This window comes from Syzygium oleosum, unplaced genomic scaffold (assembly GCF_021117445.2).
Source record: "Syzygium oleosum isolate NSW1041296 unplaced genomic scaffold, Sole_v2.1 Sole_v2.15, whole genome shotgun sequence".
NCBI lineage: Eukaryota > Viridiplantae > Streptophyta > Magnoliopsida > Myrtales > Myrtaceae > Syzygium > Syzygium oleosum.
This window is the reverse complement of record NW_026607499.1, coordinates 2,374,859-2,394,825: the sequence shown is the minus strand read 5'-3', so window position 1 is coordinate 2,394,825 and position 19,967 is coordinate 2,374,859. Positions and strand designations below refer to the sequence as shown.

Here is a 19,967-nt window from a genome sequence, read left to right as displayed (position 1 = left end):
AAGGATATTCCACACTGCTCAAAAGCTATCCCGATTCGTGGTCTAAAAACACAGGTGCAAAAAGTATCCATCACCTAGCCAGTATAATCTATATATAAGATCTAAATTTGCAAGTAAATATACTGCAACTGTGATTCGACTCTTTCTTCTTGCACTAAACTGCATCCAGTGAGTTATTAAAACATGATAGAGCACTGACCAGCCCTCCAGTATAATCTCAGAAAAAAGAATGTTTTCTCACAGCATCAAAAGCCATTGAAGTGTATTTCTTGCCTTATTCCTCCTACATACTTATTGACACAGCACATGAATGAGACCAACAGCTACAGCACGTTCACAAGAAGATATTGATACGAGAACAAGGGGGGAGCCATTATCAGAGCTGGATTACATGTTGCTAGACTTACTCTTAGAGAGAGGAAAAGAGCATCCCCACTTTACCCATTTTATCTAACCCTGGCCTACAAAAATACCACACTTTTGACGGACAACAGAGGATGCTCCAAAGTTCAATCTGATATTCTGATTTCAACTCCTAATATATCCTTCACCACCTCGTAGGTCACAAACGCGATGGCTATGGATGGAACTACCTGAGGATGAAAGCAGCAGTTTTCAGAAACGTAAAACAAAGTGTATATTGAAGAACTAGCAAGAGCATTGACAAAATTGTCTACAGCTAAGTTAACAATGCTCCTTAGGCCTTACACTACTAAAACCTATGAAAGGGCAAGTTTTAACTAAGATAAAACTGACCTTGACAGAATTTGGAACCAAACCCTTGTACAATGCTCCAAAACCCTCATACTTCACAGTTTTCCTGAATGCATCAACCATGCCATTGTATTCAAGGGCAGCCTTAGCTCTTCCATCACCTGTGACTATGGAAGAAGCATTATTCCACCCCACCATTTGCATTCTTCTACGTATCACATCCAGAGGGTAAGCCACAGTTTGACCAATAGTTCCTGCAGCAGCTCCACAGGCAAGCCTTGTTGTAACACTCAACTCAGAGTCCTCCACTAGTCCAAATGGTCTGGTCTTTATTAACCAGTCCTTCAGAGATTCATATACAGCAAAGTTGAGACCTACATAAGGAACCTGCAGAAAAGAAGAGAATTATTATTATTTCTTCAAAGCAAGAAAGGGAACAACACATGTATGCAAGCAATATTGCCCACTAGAAAAGGAAAGAAAAGCTCTTGGATAGTCCTGACAAAATTTTATGAGTCTCGCATGCGCTCAAGCACTTGGGATATGCATGATGCTGCTTCCTTTCGTACAAGTCACTTACAAACTCAGAGAACATAGGGAAGCAGAGATGCTATAGCCACCTGAGGATGCCTTTTAGGACATACACATTTTGAAGGACTTTAAGCATGTAGGATCTCACATGAAAAAAAACACATCATCAATCAGTATACGTTGAATGCAAGAATGTCACAATCGACTGGAGGAAGCAGGGGCAAGGAAGGTTTATTTGACAAACGCATTGTGGAAATGCAAAATTTCAACATGGAGGGTCAGGACAAGTGGAAAGCACACGCATGTGCACATTCTCTGACTAGCAGAGAAGCTGTGATACCTATCACAAAAAGCAAACAGAAAAGAGAGTCACTTACCACTCCAATGACAGAAGGAAGCCACCCCTTGTATAAGGCCCGTGGACCTTCTTCACGAAGCACAGTTGACAATGCATGAAACATTCCTCTATACCGATAAGGGGACTTCTCTGTCTGCAGGTATGAGGGGGAAAATGTCTAAATGCCAAAAGCACAAAAATAGTCGAAAAGGCAGAAAGCAGATAATCTCCTTTAGATTGTTTACAGTAGCTATTCTGATTAAACTCTTATTGGCAGAAAAATTTCCCCAACTTGGTTGACCGTGCCTCCCAGAAGATATCAGAACAATGCTAGAAATCAGCCTGAAAAGAATAAGAAATGTACCTGTACAGTTAATCTGCCTCGTACCATGTCCATGGGGTAAGTAGCAGACATTGCAATAATTCCAGCACATGCCCCAGCTCCAAGACGTAGAAGAGGAGTGAGTTGCGCATCTTCTGTGGGAAACAAACAATAAAAGAGAGACTGAGACAGTCGTGCACAACATTTCCATTGCATCTCCAAAATGTTACTATATAGAGTTTTTGTGACACTATGAATCAATCGCTTTCTTAGAGTTTGCCATAAAAAATTCAAAATCATATTGGATAATTATGCCCGAAAATCCTATAGTTATGTCAATGTAAAATGGGAGAATATTGCAAACAGATGGAGCTTTTCATAATTACAGATTATAAAAAGTAGAAAACTAGCTTTTTAAGGTATCCCGACTTCAAAAAAAAAACATTTTAAAGATGAATGAATCAGTCAAATAAGTGGTGCAACTTAAGCAATGTTCTTTGATATAGTCCAGATTTCTGGATCAGTAGGTCACTCTCAAATATTTCCAAGGATATTCAACAATCAACATACAAGAATACCAACAGATTCTTAGGACTGTGTACCAAAAACACGGAGAGCACTGCAGGATGTTTCTTTCGATGATTATTAGAACATCTTTCCGTAAACTTTTCGAGAGAGAGAGAGAGAGAGATAGAGAAGATAAATGTAGGGGAAAACCCCTCGCTCTGACAGCAACAACCAGGGCAGCAGAGCGGCCATGGATGGCCATCAACAATGCGCGCCCAATGCACCACGAGTAAAATGAAACCTCTCTCCACGACACCCCATTGCTTAAGAGGGAAGCGCTTGGCCTTAGGCGCCTTAACAATTATTAAGTTGTTGGTTTATGTTCAACAGTAATATTTGCCCTAGTCATCTGATTCAGCAAGCAATAATGTTTCAAAGTAAAGCAAATGTGTAACCAGCAAAATGGTAAATCGCATACAAGAGAATAAAATTGCTAGCACGCAAGCATCACAAGTATTTAATCAAGCAACACAAATATTCAAAATCAACAATAAGGCAACGAGGATGGACATACCATTACCAGTCCGCTGCTGATACAACAACAATATTCCCCTGATGATAAGGAAGAGGAGGAAAAATCAGCAGAAGAAATAAAGGGGCAAATTTTACTGGTATTTAAGCAAATGAAGAGGCACTGAAATGGTGGAAATAGTAAACAAGAAGCCAATGACAAGAGAAGCCATCTAAAAGCCATTAGAGTTAGATTGGGCAGGAATTTGGAGAAAACATGTCTTTGCCTATAGATATACATCCTATGCAATTATAACATGAAAACCCAGCAAGAAATGATAATAGCAATGACAACTTGACACCAGAAATCAAAGTTAATAGTTGCTACAATTTTTCCAGAGTCATACTTGGAAGCTTGCTCATAGCTGAAGAACTTGACTGCTGAGTTCGGAACAATACGAGCACAATTGGTACCATTGCCTTTGAACAGTCCACGGAAGCCCTCAGTTCTCCATATATATTTTAATCCTTGAACTGTACCATTGTACTTTATGCTATGGGGATTTTGGACCTGCATGTCAAGTGATCCCTGCATCACCATGGCTGCAAGGATCTGTACGATCGTGAAAGACAGTTGCGGAAAGCTGGATGACTAACCTGCAGCAATATCTTCAACCGTTCCAATGGAGCAACAGCAGTGCGTGACCTATACAACCATGCATAGGCTCTAGGTCAGCCGCAATTACCACAAACTACATTGTGGTCAATGAAAATGAACAAAGGTAATACAAATTGAGTACTGAAGGGCAGCAAGGTGGCATCAAACCTCCACAAGAGGTTCTAAACAACTCAAGGATAGCAGCAACTAGACCAATATTAGACCACACTTAGTTTTTTTTTGGGTAATGTATATTAGACCACACTTAGTTCATACGTCTCAGAATAAATAAAGATTTGTTATTTTCTTTTTTCCTACTAGTTTATGCCAAGCAAAGCCATTTTCATAGCACAGACAGTTGTTCCACCTTTATCGCATGAACGTAGAAAACAATGCTATCACACAACAGCAGGTCTATTTCCAAGAAAAGTTGGCGGAGGATGTACAAGACAAACTTGCTAAAACTTCTACAGTGACCCAGTGAGTGACAGTAGAGACAAATCACAATACAAGAAATCGGGGATCAATCAAGAGTCTAAGTTTAGAGTTTTACAAGGTTCTAGAGTAAAGAGTTAATCAAAATGATGATTACTAGCGGGATAACAGACGAAATAGAGAGTGATGTGAATGGTGACGCAGATAAGCAATTCTCAGTAGAATGATCAGAACTTCAGTTTGCCAAATGGCCAGTGAAAGGCTGACCAGGGAAAGTTAAAACTTAAGGTCACATGACTCTAGCTCAGCTTTCCCCCTGAAAACCTAAACTTAACATGGCTACTTAATTAACTTCTATCCCATATAAATTGTACTGCACAACTTTTCTCAGCTACCCTTTCTCCATGAAAAAATTATCATGTAATTTCAATTCTAATCCTTTCATGTCCTCAGACACTAAAATATTATCAAAGAAATGAAACTAGAAATAAGCACGAGAAGAAAAGGGTAAACCCACTATGCCCCGCAAGTTTCAAATTACCCACTTCCACCAAGACAAGCAAAAGAGGCAAATTAAGGGGGTAATTCACAACTTCCACCTCCGAAAGACTGGAAGCATTGCATTCCGCACAAATCGCCTAGTTTCTAACGCCCAATGCGCAAAAATTAACACACGCTTGCCATTCCAATTTGCCAGAACAATGTCACACACTGGGTGAGCACGCTAAGCATTCCTATGTAAAAGGCAGTCACTCCTCGAACAACTCGAGGGAAAGAAATGGGAAATCCGCAACTCTAATCTCCCTCATCCGCGATTCGCATTTTTCGAAAGGGACACGCGGAGCTTACACTCCCCCGGCGACACCACCGGCGACCAGCGACTTGCAGATGCTGAGGACGGCGTAGCTGGGGCCCTTCACGCCTTCCCTGGCCAGCTTCGCCTCCTCCGCGAGGTTCACGATCGTCGACACCGCCTTCTCGCTCGCCTTCACGTCCTCGGAAGCCATTGGAGATTTTACCAGAAACCGCGGACCAAGAAAAAGAATGCTCTAGAGAACCCTACCGAACAGGGGCAAAACAAAAAAAAAAAAAACGCACAAAAGAAACGGGTCTTGGTCGCGGCGGTTCCGGGGCGGGCGATCGGGGACTAACGACGATCTGGATCGGATCTCCGGGCGGTCACCGAGAGCTAGCGGCGCGCCCGCACCCCCCGGAGGAGTCGCTGACGTTGCAGGCGGCGGCGGCGGCGGCGGAGGAGGAGGCGGAAAGCGAGGTCTCAACAACAACAGCCCTTCGAGCTCGGTGTGTGCGCGCGAGACTGGGAGTGTGTTGACGCCGTTAGCTTTTTATCGAGGATACAAGAGAGAGAGGAGATGACTTTTTCTCCCTTTCCGCTAGCGAATAATTAGCGTGTTGCATACTCGCGCGAGTGGGACCGAGGGGACCGGTACCCGCGCTAGGAGTAAGCAAGATGGACTGCCCAAATTAGGATTAGACCGAACCGGACCTATCGGTTTGGTCCGGTTCTCAGGGATATCGGTCAAGTTTCCGGTTCCTAAAAATGGAACCGGTTTCCAGGCGATCCGGTTCCCGATTTTAGGGTGGGAACCAGACCGGACCGGACATTTAAATATATATTTTTCTAATTTTTTCATATATATAATATTTAATGTATATATAATATTTAATATTGGTTTCATTAGAACCGATCGTTCAATTTTTTCATATATTATATATATTTTTTCAATTTTTTCCAAGGTCTTATGGGATCAAATCAGAACTACAAAGGAAAGAACGGAACAATCGGTTCTCGGTTCACAAATAATATTTAATATTGATCCCGTTGGAATCGGACCGGACCAGACCATCGGTCCGATCCGGTCCCCGGTCCTAGAAATTGGAAACCGGTCCTCCTGATCCGGTTCTCGATTCTTGGGTTGAACCGGATCGGATCGGAAACCGCTCACCCCTAACTCGTGCGACCCTTTCTGCCACGTGGAAAATGTAGCTTGAAGAGAGGTATCGAATATTAGAGGGACCACTTTTCTGAGTCTAAGTTGCGGTTTTTGACAAAGAATCCCCTATAATTGAAAGGGAAGTACAGAGAAAGCTTCGCTACGAAATTACATAAATTTTTGGGAAAAAACCACCAAAAACCCCAAACTTTTTCATTTGTGACACATTTACCCCAAACTTTTTTTTGTGACACCAAAAACCTCGAACTTTGCTTTTTGTGACACATTTACCCCAATGTTTTTAGTCCATGGGCATTTTCGTCTTTTTTGCTTTTTCTTTTTTTTCCTTTCCGGCGAGGGGGGGCCTCGCCGGCGTCGGGCGAGGGGGCCTCGCCGGCTTTGGCGAGGTTCGCCCTCGCCGGGCGAGCGAGGGCGGCCCTCGCCCGACTCAGCGAGGTCGACCCTCGCCGACGCCGCCCTCGCTCGCCCGGCGAGGTCGACCCTAGCCGGCGTCGGGCGAGGGTCGACCTCGCTCGAGTCGGGCGAGGGCCGCCCTCGCTCGCCCGGGCGAGGGCGAACCTCGCCCGACGCCGGCGAGGGCCGCCCTCGCCGGATCTGGCAAGGGCCGCCCTCGCTCGACGCCGGCGAGGGCCCCCCTCGCCGGAAAGGAAAAAAAAAACAAAAAAGACGAAAATGCCCATGGACTAAATACATTGGGGTAAATGTGTCACAAAAAGCAAAGTTCGGGGTTTTTGGTGTCACAAAAAAAGTTCGGGGTAAATGTATCACAGATGGCAAAGTTTGGAGTTTTTGGTAGTTTTTTCCCTAAATTTTTTGTTTTCTTTTTTATAATTTTTTTTCTAAAAGAAAACAAAAAATTATGTGATTTGCGGACACGAGTGCTTCAGGTGTTTCTTTCCATTCTTTTCTTGGGGGAATAGGAAAACAAAAGTTTCGGGTCAACTTAAATAGGGGTAATGATCGGTTTTCTCTGAAAATCACGGCATTCATTTTATATGACAACCGTTTTCTTTTTACTCGATATAGGATTCGTGAAATAGATAATGAGAAAAACACAATAAGCCTTCGAGCCACAACATATTCAAAACAAAAATTTACGAATTTCATATTTATCATTGTGGGCATGTACCCAATAATTAGAATAAAGCGCCCCGCTGTTCTTTTCTCTATCCAAGCAAAATTTTCTCTATTGGTTACGTGAAATTACGGGGAAGGTCCTCTGCTGCCCTTCTCGGGGACGACAACTTGGTGGGGGGCGTGTCTCAAACAAAGCGGGAAGGAAGCCGCGGTCTTACGTTACGTGGAACGGCGACAGCTGGTCGCCGCCGGGATGATCGGAACGGAAGGAACGGGACAGACGGAAACCTAGAAGCTCCACACCCCCCCAACCCACCTAAACGGCGTCCCGCAGGTGTCGCTGTCGCTGTCGGAGCCCCCCGCTGATTATTCAATGGGGGACGGTGGGTCCCACGGGGCATTCATCGCTCGGTGAGGTGAGGTGAGGTGAGGTGAGTTGAGGTAGGGTCCACCACTGCACTTTGCCAAGTGCCAAGTGTGCCCTTGCTTTTGCCTCATCTTTGCTGCTACTGTTCAAAAGTCTTTTCCTTCGCTCAAAATCTACCTCGTACTATTTTGACCCCAAAAAAAAAGAAGAAAGAATCTACTTCGTACTATGTGTTCCCGAACTTGGCACTCTAGTTCTTCTGCATTTCATCTCCGGCACCTGCATTTAAGAAGAAAAAGCCACGGCGTCATATCAAATGTTGGAGAGATTCCGGAGTGATTTGCCCGCTCAACGCCGTCTTCTTATCAAAACCATACAATCTGCGTTGATGATTACCGTTCTTGTCAATGCTTTAAACGAGCCTTCACTTTTCAATGATAGCAAAGGAGTTCACTTATCCCGAAAAGAAATGTAGCGGAGGAGTTTGATCGTCATTTCGATTTGTCACAAAAGTCATCTTTTCATCGAGATCATAAATACTCTCTCTCTCTCTCTCTAAATCGAGCCATTCAATAGGCAATACATACATGTTCACGTGGAATATCACGGTTAAGAATGTCAAGTTCGAAGATTTCCATAGCGCCAATCATACATATCGCGAGAAACCCTAGTTCAAGCACGCTCGTATAACAAAATTGTCCACAGGCTACTAGCAAATGAGTTTTGCTGGGGCTATGTTTGCTTGGAGATCTTATTGCAGCCAATAGAAGATATGAACTCAAGAAAAGAAGAGGGGGCCAGTCCCCCCACCCAAGACCAAAGATGCCAAAATTCCTAGATGGGCAAGTTGGAAAACGACCCTTCAAACAAATTATATATTGGCCATCATGGGCCATAACATGGACAATGACAAGTCCACCACCACCTCTATCCAACTTCAAAAGCTCGAACTCAAAGGCCCAATTTCGAATCTCGTGCATCCCGCAGTCATCGCTGACGAAGAACATGCACTCCCCAATCGCAGAATTAACAAAAGATTGCGAGCCTTTCCTGCTCTTCTTTGATATTTCTTCCTTTTACTAACACGAGCTCCACAAGTTGGCCTTGCGTAAGACCTCATTGGACTGCACCAAAGACATTACAATAAGCGAAAAAGAACAGCAGCCACGCACGCACGAAGGAAACAGTACATTATTACAAGTAGTTTAATCATTTTGCTTTGGCTTAACGAGCATGTCTACGGGGGCGGATGCATCATGCGGCGTCCCTTCGTTTCGTCCGTCGGACAAATGGTTGCGTAGTCCGTTTTGCGCGTCTCTAGCGTTGGTCGTGTTCTAGCAAAGAAGAAAAGGACGTGTTTGTGAATTATAATGAGTGGTGGTTGCACATATACTTTGTTAATTCGTCCCTTTCCTTTTCTAACTCTTCGACCTAATGTATTTTTTTTTTTTGGGTCGAAACTCTTGGACTGAATGTTGCTAAGGGCGAAAAGTATTAAAAAAAATCATAAACCTATTGCATTAGTATCAAATCGGTCATCTACTTTCGATTTGACCAATTTTATCATAGAACTTTTCACGTTGGTACCGGTTTAGTCCATTCGGCCAATTTAGGTCAGAAATTGCTGATGTAGACACCGGCCATTATGTGTGACACGACCGGCGTGGATAGGAAAAATTTTAATAATATTTTGAATTTTTTAATATATTTTTTAATTTTCCCTTCTTTTTTTTCCCCCTACGTTTCCTTTGGCTTGTGACCGGTACTCGGCCATGGCCATCAACCAGGCATAGGCGAGGGCGTCACGGCCCTTGCCAGCCATGGCCGAGTACTGGCTACATGCCAAAGGAAAGAGAAGTACGAAAAAGAAAGGAAAAAAAGAAAATTTTTGGAAAAAAGTATTAAAAAATTATAAAAATTTTATTAAAAATTTCTACGTCAGTGCCAACTGTCCACTGACTATGCCACATGGAACGCCCGGCATCCACATATGTAGGGTACATCATTTGCGTACATGAATCGTGCACGTTCCCATCTATTTACATATGCCATGGACATTATTCGGATGGTACTATTTCATGATATACTCATAAGTATCTAGATTTTGATAATCACATAGAAATCTAATTGATATCTCTCTCTTTTAGCCAATCAAGTTACAATCACGCTTTTTCTAATCAAGCTGCGATTCTATTGTACAAAATTCGATACAAATATGGCAAAATCTAATAGATGGAGCCCTAAGGCCGCGAGCGGACACATACCTTACAAACCAATTTGTGTATTCGTAAAAACGTATGTGTGTACCTATGTATGCACGTGATAGTTTGTGATGGCACGCGTGGTCGTTGTGCAATATGTATTTTTTTTTTGGGAAAATACCACAAAAAACTCCAAACTATGTCACTTGTGACAAATTTACCCTGAAATTTTTTTTGTGACACGAAAAATCTCAAACTATGCCACCTGTGACAAATTTACCCTGAACTTTTTTTTGTGACACGAAAAATCCTAAACTATGCCAGTTGTGACACATTTACCCCACAATACTTTGGCCTATGGACATTTTCGTCTTTTTTCCTTTTTTTGTTTTTTCTTTTCTTTTCTTCTCCGGCGAGGGTAGCCTTCTCCCGACGCCGGCGAAGTCGCCCGACGCCGGATCTGGCAAGGGCGACCCTCGCCGGCGTCGCGCGAGGGCTGCTCTCGTGGGATCTGGCGAGGGCGACTCTCGCCGGCGTCGGTCAAGGCTGCCCTCGCCCGCCCAGGCGAGGGCGACCCTCGCTCGACGCCGGTGAGGGCGGGCGAGGGCAGCCCTCGCCCGACGCCAGCGAGGGTCTCCCTCGCTAGATCCGACGTCGGGTGACTTCGTCTAACTTAGGCGAGGGCGACCCTCGCCAGCGAGGGCTGCCCTCGCTGGAGAAGAAAAGAAAAAAAAAGAAAAAGGAAAATGACGAAAATACCCATGGGCAAAGTATTATAGGGTAAATGTGTCACAAGTGGCATAGTTTGAATTTTTTCGTGTCACAAAAAAAAATTTATGGCAAATTTGTCACAAGTGACATAGTTTGAGGTTTTTTTGATATTTTTCCTTTTTTTTTGGGTCAAAGTTGTCGTACAATAGTTTGCCAGTCAATTTTCGACTAAAGTAATGATGGGCTAGCCGAGTACCAATGATGAGACAGCAAATTGCGTTGAAGATTTCCGGTCCGAATAGTCAAATGGGTCTAGCCCGAATGACTTGCCCAGCAGGCTGCTTTTGTAAGGGAAATGGGGCCGAATGTTGCTGAATCGACCCGATCCGATCACATTAAGTTCGGCACACATCGGTCGTTGTCCTTGTCTATCTTCACGATTCATTTTGTAGGTTCATATTCAGCTCGACTCTACTAGATTTCAAATGAAAAATCTGTACTTCTCAAACACATATTAACTTCGAGCACAAGTAGTGCTATGATTTATGAATATAATAACCGATTCTCCTCAGCTTAAATAGGTTTGATGATATTAAGGCAACCCTTTCCGAAGTGCGAAAATATCTCATGTTTCATAGTACCACGTCAGAAGCTAATGTGACAAGTGCTTCTTTACTCGTGTTGCATTACAACTTGGTTTATGGATATTGACTTGGAATGAAAGAAATTAAAATTTTGGCTTTTCTCTCTTCCTCCTCCTCCTTTCACAACTATCGCCCCATCCGGCCATCCATTGACTCGAGAATCTAGCTTGGTTGTCTCCGTAGCCCAAGTAATCACAACCTCTATCCTCGAGCCCACTGCCCCACCATGGCTGCAGCAGCCAACCGTGAGTTCCTTTCCTCTGCCTTCGTTCAAATCTCGCAGACCAGATCTAGAGCTATGACAATAGCAAGAAGACGAAGCCAACCGAATATGACTGGTGATGCCATTGGTCCATAAGAGACGTCCTTCGTTTCATCCCACGGACAAATGGTCACATAGCCTATTTTGTTTGTCTTTATTGTTGTTGTGTCCTAGCATAAAACAAAATGATGTGTTGTGAATTATAATGAGTGGTGCACATATGGGAAAATTGTCCAAAAAGTCATAAATCTATTATGTGGCAGTCAATTCATTCATAAACCTTTTATTTGTGACAATTTAATCCTAAACCTATTGACAACTTGTCAATTCAGTCCTAAACCTATTTAGTCCTAAATCTTTTAAGGATTTGTCAATTTAATTCTGAACCTTTTAATGAATTGTCAATGTAGTCATTCCAATTAATTTTGGCCGAAAATCGCTGACATGGCGATCTAGTAAGTATCAGTCATCCTACGTGACGCTGCTGGCGCTAAAGTGAATAATTTTTGAATTTTTGTAAAGATTTTTATTTTATTTTATTTTTTATTTTTTCTTCACAGAGCCGGCAGGGCCGCTAGCCCCAGGATAGAAATCTAATCGATATCTCTCTCTTTCAATCAATCGAATTAGTCCTAATCCTTTTTTTATCGATCCGCAATTCTGTTGGACAAAATTCGATACAACCGTGCCAAAATCTGATAGATGGAACGGTTGGACCATGAACAGCGTTGCCATCGCAACTCCAAGATCTGATAGTCGTGTGTGCGCCTATGCATGCACGTGACAATTTTGTGATGGCGCACAAGGTTGTCGTGCAACAGTTCGCCATCCAAATGCGTTGAACATTTCCGGTCCGAATAGTCAAATGGGTCTTAGCCCAAATGACTTGCTCAGCGGGTTGGTTTTGTAAAGGGAAATGGGGCCGAAGCGATTGGCTGAATAGACCTGAGATCCGATCACATTAGGTTTGGGCCAAATTGTTTGCCAATTTACTAGCCGACGAGAAAATATTGCATACTCTAGTTGTGCCACGTAGACCATACTCTAGTCTATTAGTCGACTGCCATGTGTCCAAGTGGGATCCACTTTTTCACCGAGTATGCAATATTTTGTCGAGCTCGAATATCGGAACTTATTGAGTATTTCAAAAATGCCAACTCGACAATCAATTTTATAGCTTTATATTAAGGTCGACTATGCTAGCTTTCAAAGGCGAAATTTGTAACTTTTGAACTCGTATGGACTTGAGCTCGAGTTGTGTTATGATTTAGCAATGTAATGATTCATTCACTTCATTAAGCTTGCAAGTCGCCCCTGAAAAAGTACTAAGTCGTGTTCATTATTAATACTCGTCAAGCACTATCGCAGTCCGAAACCACCTCGATCTTAATGAAAAGAAAAGTAGATCCTTTGCTTTTGCTATTAAACTGAGAAAGAGACTGGAATGATGGTACGATTGGATTTGCTTAATTTTGATGTTACAAATATGGTTAATATATGAGGCCGAAATTGAACCAGAGAAAATTCGATCTAATAAACTATATCACGAATCTAGACACAAGTTTAACCACGTACAAGATACACATTATATGCTAATTTGAATTATTTGCAGAATAGATGATGTATTGGCGATACATCTATTATATAGAAGTATCTTTTAACACGTCTCCTTAATCTCAAGTTAACTCAAGTTGTTAGTGTAGATTAACCTGAGTTTGTAACTAACATTAAAGAAACACCCAAATTCACAATACTTTCACGAAATCATTGCCACGAACCCGTTTGAAAATTGGTGCTGTCAACATTAAAAACCATTTGAAAAGCAATTACTATCTAAATGAGCATGCAAATATGTGATAATTAACACAATTTGAAAGTTGGCGCATGTAAATTTTGCCTTTGAGTAGACTGTGCTAAAAGATGACTACATTGCCTGAAAGAGGGGAAAAGTACCAAAAAAGTTCTAAATCTATTCCATTGGTACCGATTCAGTCCTAAATATTTCAATAAGACCAATTTAGTCCTAAAATTTTTTATGTTAGTGGTATCAATGGTGTCCATCCGGCCAATTTAAGCAGTAAATTGCTGACGTGGATGTTGACCGTCTTATGTGGCATGGCTGGTACTGACGTGAATATTTTTAAATTTTTAAATATTTTTTCGATTTTTTATTAACCTTTTATTTTCTTTTTAATTTCTTTTTTTTTCTCTTGTCCTTCCTTTTTTTTCTTTCCTTTCTCTTTTTTCTTTTTTCCTTATTTCCCTCCACAGGTCACCAACCTCTGTGATGGCCGATAGAGGTTGCTGGCTGTCGGCGAGAACCGGGAAGGGCTGGATGTGGCTTCCTCTTGCCATCTGGGTGTGGCCACCCCTTGCTAGCCTCTAGTGAGGGTCCCCTCGCGAGAGGCTGGCGATGGCGTCCCTAGCCCTCGCTAGAGGCTAGCGATGGCATCCCTGGCCCTCCTTGGCCTCTAGCGAGGACTGGGGGAGGGTCCCCTTGCCGGATCTGGCGAGGGGCGGCTTTCGCCCAGCCCTTGCTAAAGGCCAGCGAGGGCTGACCTCGCTTGTAGCCTGGGAGGGCATTCCGACCCTCGCCCTCTCTGGCAGCCGGCCACCTCCGCCGGCCATCATGGAGGCTACGACTGGCAAATGGAAATAAGAAAAAAAGAAAAGAAGGAAAAAAGAAGAAAAGGAAAAAAATGATTAAAAAGTATTTAAAAATAAAAAAAATGTTTATGTCAGCACTTGTCGTGTCACGTAAGACAACCGGTGTTCGCGTCAGTAATTTCCGAACTAAAGTGGTCCGATGCACTCAATTGGTACAAATGTGAAAATGTTTAAGACTAAATTTGTCCAATTGAAAGATTTATGAGTAAATTGAAACTAAAGAAATAAGTTTAGGACTTTTTTTTTGGTACTTTTCTGTTTGAAAGCGAGCACAGTTTGCATTAGCCTTGAGTAGACGGTTCGAAATTGTGAAATACTGTTTGAAACGCATGTAATGAAAGGCATCTTATGACGATAATTGCATGATAAGGGCGCACGGTTGGTTGTGTTGGGGCCAACACGACAAGGTTAATAAAGGACACGGTGAACTCATTTGGAAGTTCCCGTGTTGGTGCTTGGGAAAAGTGATGTGGTAGAGAGAACTTATGAAAGATGCATGGTTGTGAATGGGTGTTTTGAGCTGGCATGAGTAACTTAGGTGTGCACCAGGTGTGATGTATACTTGGTGCACTCAAATTTTTCCAAGATCAACCAGCTCTGTTACTAACATAGAAGATGAGAAAGCTAGTGAAAAGATTGAATTGCTTAACTTTGATATTACAAACCATGGCCTATTTTATAGGCCTCAAACCAAATTAGAAAAAAATCCAGTCTAAAATACCACACCACAAATCTAGATACAAATCTGACCGTGTATAAGAGACACATAATATGCTAAATACCTAGATAATTTGAAGAATGAATAATGTATCGGTGAAATCTTCATAACATCTAAAAGAATCTTTTAACAATTAAAAAGAAAAGAATCCAGCTTGAGGAGTTTAAGAGTGAGTATGAATAACTTGTGCATAACTGGACTCATTCACATCCCAAACCCAAAGTCTCAAAGATTAAATTTTTTGTAGGACAAGAGTTTTAGCTTAGATAGGTTTGATGACACTAAGACAAGCTTCGTTTGAAGCGGGAAAATATTCGGTGCATTATAATACCAAGTCAGCAACTGATTTGACAAGTGTTTATTTACTCATATCCAATTACAGCTTGACACATGAATATTGACTTGGAATTACAAAGTTGATTTCTCTCTCTCTTCCTCCCCCATCCATAGTAGGTATTGGGAAAATCTCTAATGATATTTTGAAGATGATAAAATAATCAAAGGCTACTAATATGTTTAATGATTGAGTAAACTAGATGAAAGATGCACAGGCCGTTAGGCAGATGATGGCCTCACAGGATGTCTAAAGGTTATGATTTCTTTATCATGGTGACAGGACATTAGGCGTAGATGTGTCTACAAGCTGAAGGTACTCAAGTAGAAGGTGAACAGCCTAAAACAGGGACTTCGGTGAAGCTTGGAGGTAGAGCCATGATTAAGGACTAGAAGATAGAAGCTCGAGTGCAGTTGATATCCTTTGGCAATATTGAAGGTATCCGAAGTATAAAGTAAGATTGATGATGACTGGATGTACCTTTATAGATGCGAACTAGTCATAAATGTTGGAACTAACTATATAACTTAAAGGGGGTGAATAGGTTGCTTTGGAAGATTTTAAAACTTTTGCGGAAAATAGTGTGTAACAAAGAAATATCACAATTCACCAGTTGTATGAGAGATAATGTATCACTTGTATGCTAGTGATAATAAATAGAAGAATAAGCAACTGCACACAAGGATATATAGTAGTTCGGCTTTGATTCCAAGCCTACGTCCACTCTCACCACTAACAGCCATAAGGTTGGCTGGATTGCACTAGTAATTTGCTGATCAAGTTACACTCAGCAAGCACCACTCCTATCAGTTTGTAGATCATACTACCGGGAGGTAGATGCTGCTATCATTTGATACACTTGAAATTTCAACACAATTACAATACAACGAGTGTTATCGACAAGCATGAGCTTTTTGCTCAGTACACAGCAAGTAAGAGATTTCGAGAATATTATAAGCACATCTCTATCTCTCTCTAACTTGTTGGTTTCAAAAACCTTCTCTTTTATAGGCATCTTCAAAATAGTCATTGCTGATGTCCTGGAGAGGCAAAAATAGCCACTAGAGTCGTTGGTGCTGCTGTCCTCGAAACTGATCGCCCATACAGCCTATTCTTGAACTTCTGCAGATTTTCCTGAAATAGCTTCTACTGTTGCATTGTAGCTGCGATTCTGACTACATGTCAGACTAACTGTTCTCCTTTTAGCCGGGTCTTCTGTTGTGCTTGTCCAATCCCAACGGCTACAATAGTAACATAACGAGTCATATTAAATGAACCGTTACGTAAACATTATCAATTACTAGATCTCTTCAGCTTGAATTAAGACATCGTCATTTAGCTGATCTTTGAGATCGATAGTGTTATTTATCTGATCCTTCAAGGACAATATTGTGATCTTTTCTTCAATGAATAACATTATGAGTATCATTTAGTCCTTTAAATATATCTGCTCTTTTAGACAATGTAGATATTATATCAAGGATAATTTGGGTATCATCAAAATTCAATTGGAGATGTTTCTCCAACAAATAAGAATATGAAGGTCGTAGAGACTTGAAGGTACCAAATAAGGTCAACAATTTATATAGTTTTGGATCATTAAGATGCTAAGGAAGACCAATGGATGGCAGTTCGTAAGTTCAGTAGAAGCGAGCAACTTGGATACTCAAAGATTGCTAATAGAAGTGGCTGCTTCTATTGATAATAGAAGTGGAGCTGCTTCTATCACCTACGAAGAACATGTTTATAACGTGTTTATGTGATTTGGATAAGAAGATCTAGATATTTCTTTGACTTAATTTAAAGGTCAAAAGATTTGACAGCTAGTCACAGGTTTGGAAATCCATAAGATTATTCAAGGAATAATTCAATCAATTATCAATCATTTGATGACGAATTATTTCATAATTTATGCGACTCTAAATATGGAAGCTACAATATTACTGAAAGATTTGATTTTATGGGCAACCGGATCTACAGCGATTTAATTGCTTCTCTTCAATGGCTAAATTGATCTTTTTAAAGATTATCCAATGGCTAATATGGAGATTGAAGACTATATAAGAAGATCAACCTACAACAAAGAAGATATAACAACTACGAAATAAAAAAATCTTTATCTTGTGATACATATTGTGAGAAAGTTACAGAAATTGATTAGATTGATTGTAATCACTTTTAAGAAGAGTACAAGTGTTGTAGTAGTGCTTAAGATCCGTGGTGTGATCTACCAAGTTTCGAGTAGAAGTAAAAGTAGGCTACTCTTGTATCTACTTAAGGATTACTGGTGAAATCCAGCTTTTGGTGGTTGTTAGCCTGGGAGAGTGAACTTAGGTTTAATCTAAGTTGAACCACTATAAAGATCTGCGTGCACAATCTTTTATCTCTCTATTTATTTTTATACTATTTGATAGAAGCATCGCACCTGATATTAGGAGCTTATTCTTGCATATATCAAATGGATGCTGCATATATCAACTTGATTTTACTTATTTCGTGAAAGTCTATTAAGTTTCATTTTATGACCTATTCATCCTCCTCTAAGTCATACACTAGCCATAATAGTTGGGCCATCTATTGACTTCAAAATCTTGCTCGGCCACTCCACTAGCCAAGTCAAACAACCTCCATCCTCGAGCCCACTACCTCGCTATGACCATCGAGTCTAACAGCCCTCCCTCCATCTTCATTTTGATCTAGTCTACCATATCTGGAGCCATATTGACAATGGGAGGATGAAGCCAACTAGATCCGGCTCGCGAGGTCGCTAAACCATGGCCAATGATGTCGCTGGAGCATAACCGACAAAGCAGCTCATCCACATTTGCAAGCCTTGCTTGTCCATTGCCAGTGACATTGCTAGTCCAAATCCGAAGAAATGCCTCCTAATTTGTGATGTCGAAGCGCGAAAGAAATTATGCTAAACAAAAGAATCGAAACGATAACGAGGAACAAACTGTTCTCTCAATCGATTAACAATCAAAATATCCAAAGTCTCCTCCAACGAAACCCTAAAACAAGCTTATATATCCCCAAACCTAACCCTACTAGGATTAATAAACATCAAAACACAAAATTACGAAACTGCCCTTTACTAAATTAACCCATAAAAAATACTAAAATAATAGAAAAACCCATCTAAACGATCTCAAATCGCGAAAATCCATCGTTAGTCACAGCCAACAGCAGTGAGTATTGATCAGCACGCTGTTTCGCTTCAGCCGACCAAATTTGAGCTCAATCCCATATCGTTGACTTCGAGCCCGTCGTTTCGTCTAGTCGCATAACGGGTCCACTAGTCCCCTAGGTGCATCATCCTCCCCTGCTAGAGAAAGATTCATCCTCGAATCTGCTTCGTCTTCATTGTCGTCAATCTCTTCAGGATCTTCTTTCTCTTTAGCGTAGTAAGGTGACAAATCTGCTACATTAAAAGTTCCGGATACATTATACTTACCCGGTAAATCGATCTTGTAAGCATTGTCACTAATTCGCTCCAAAACTCTGAAGGGTCCATCAGCTCTAGGTTGAAGCTTGCCAAACCTACCCGCTGGAAATCGTTCTTTCCTAAGGTGAATCCAAACTAGGTCACCTTCCTTGAAGACGACACTTTTCCTGCGTATATCCACGTGCTGCTTATACTTCATGTTCTGCCTGTTGATCTGATTATGGACCTGGGAATGCAGCTCTTTGATATGCTTTGCATGTTCTTCAGCTTCCGAACTAAATTGCTTGAGAACTGGTATCGATGTGAGATCCAATGGAGTAATTGGATTACGCCCATAAACCACCTCAAAAGGAGTCTTGCCTGTAGTTCGGTTCTCAGATCTGTTATATGCAAATTCTGCCTGAGGCAATGCCAAGTCCCACTGTCGCGGATTATCTCCAATCAAACTCCGCAGCAAATTTCCTAAGCTTCGATTGACAACTTCTATCTGACCATCAGTCTGACGATGATGAGAGGAACTAAACTTCAAACTTGTGCCCATGTACCTCTAAAGAGTGCGCCAGAAGTGACTCACAAACTTCACATCACGATTTGAGGTTGTGGACTTAGGAATTCCATGCAGCTTAACAATCTATTGCAGAAACAATCGAGCAACCTGTGAAGCATCATAGGACTTGTTACACGGGACAAAGTGGACCATCTTCGAGAACCTATCGACAACCACCATTATTGAATCTTTACTCCGCTGCGTTCTTGGCAAACCCAAGACAAAGTCAAGACTGACATCCTCCCACGGTGCAACTGGAACAGGTAGAGGCATATACAGTCCAACATTAGTACTCTTGATCTTTGCCACATGACATACCTTGCACCTCTCTATAAAACGCGTCACGTCATAATCCATCCGAGGCCAATAAAAATGTTCACTCAATAAGGCCTTCGTCTTATCCACGCCAAAGTGCCCAGCTAAATCGCCTGCATGTCTCTTAATAATAATAGATTCCCTCAAAGAACATTGAGGAACGCACAATCTGTTACCTTTAAATAGGTAACCCTCCACGATATGAAATTTCTGAAAAGGCTCTGTTTTGCTCTTCCTCCAGATATCCCCAAAATGAGGATCATCAACATATAAATCTTTAAAAGTATCAAAGCCTAGAACTTTTACCTGCATTGTAGACAGCAAAGAGTGTTTTCTGCTCAATCCATCTGCCACACTATTTAGCACTCCCGCTTTATGCTTGATGGAAAAACTGAAAACTTAAAGGAACTCTACCCACTTCGCATGCCTTGCGTTCAATTTGTGTTGCCGATTGATGTATTTCAAGGCTTCATGATCAAAAAATAAGATAAACTCTTTCAAAATAAGATAGTGCCTCCAATGCTCTAAACTCCTCACAATAATATAAAATTCTTTATCATAAGTTGAATACTTCCTTTTCGCCTCATTCAACTTTTCACTAAAGAATGCTACAGGTTTATATTTTTGACTCAGGACACCCCCAATACCAACACCTGAAGCATCACAATGCACCTCAAAAATCTCATTAA

General features: G+C 41.5%; 1 protein-coding gene across 1 annotated transcript; it reads right to left on the bottom strand.

Moving 5' to 3' along the window:
- Positions 1-173: 173 nt before the first annotated feature.
- Positions 174-5,359, bottom strand: LOC115678097 (mitochondrial adenine nucleotide transporter ADNT1). Its single transcript, XM_030601401.2, has 8 exons — positions 4,864-5,359; positions 3,579-3,627; positions 3,329-3,492; positions 2,986-3,023; positions 1,947-2,059; positions 1,623-1,736; positions 757-1,101; positions 174-593 (listed from the first exon to the last, which is right to left on the bottom strand). The coding sequence occupies exons 1-8, from the start codon at positions 5,019-5,021 to the stop codon at positions 510-512; spliced, it is 1,065 nt and encodes a 354-aa protein (XP_030457261.1). The 5' UTR covers positions 5,022-5,359; the 3' UTR covers positions 174-509.
- Positions 5,360-19,967: the final 14,608 nt, after the last annotated feature.

What these genes read in the sequence shown, in the direction of transcription:
- LOC115678097 (XM_030601401.2), bottom strand. Translation starts at nt 5,021, where the DNA reads ATGGCTTCCGAGGACGTGAAGGCGAGCGAGAAGGCGGTGTCGACGATC. An exon ending in GAGGCAGATTAACTGTACAG is followed by an intron (nt 1,737 to 1,946) that starts GTACATTTCTTA and finishes TCATACCTGCAG; the next exon opens with ACAGAGAAGTCCCCTTATCG. An exon ending in TGGTTCCAAATTCTGTCAAG is followed by an intron (nt 594 to 756) that starts GTCAGTTTTATC and finishes TTTCATCCTCAG; the next exon opens with GTAGTTCCATCCATAGCCAT.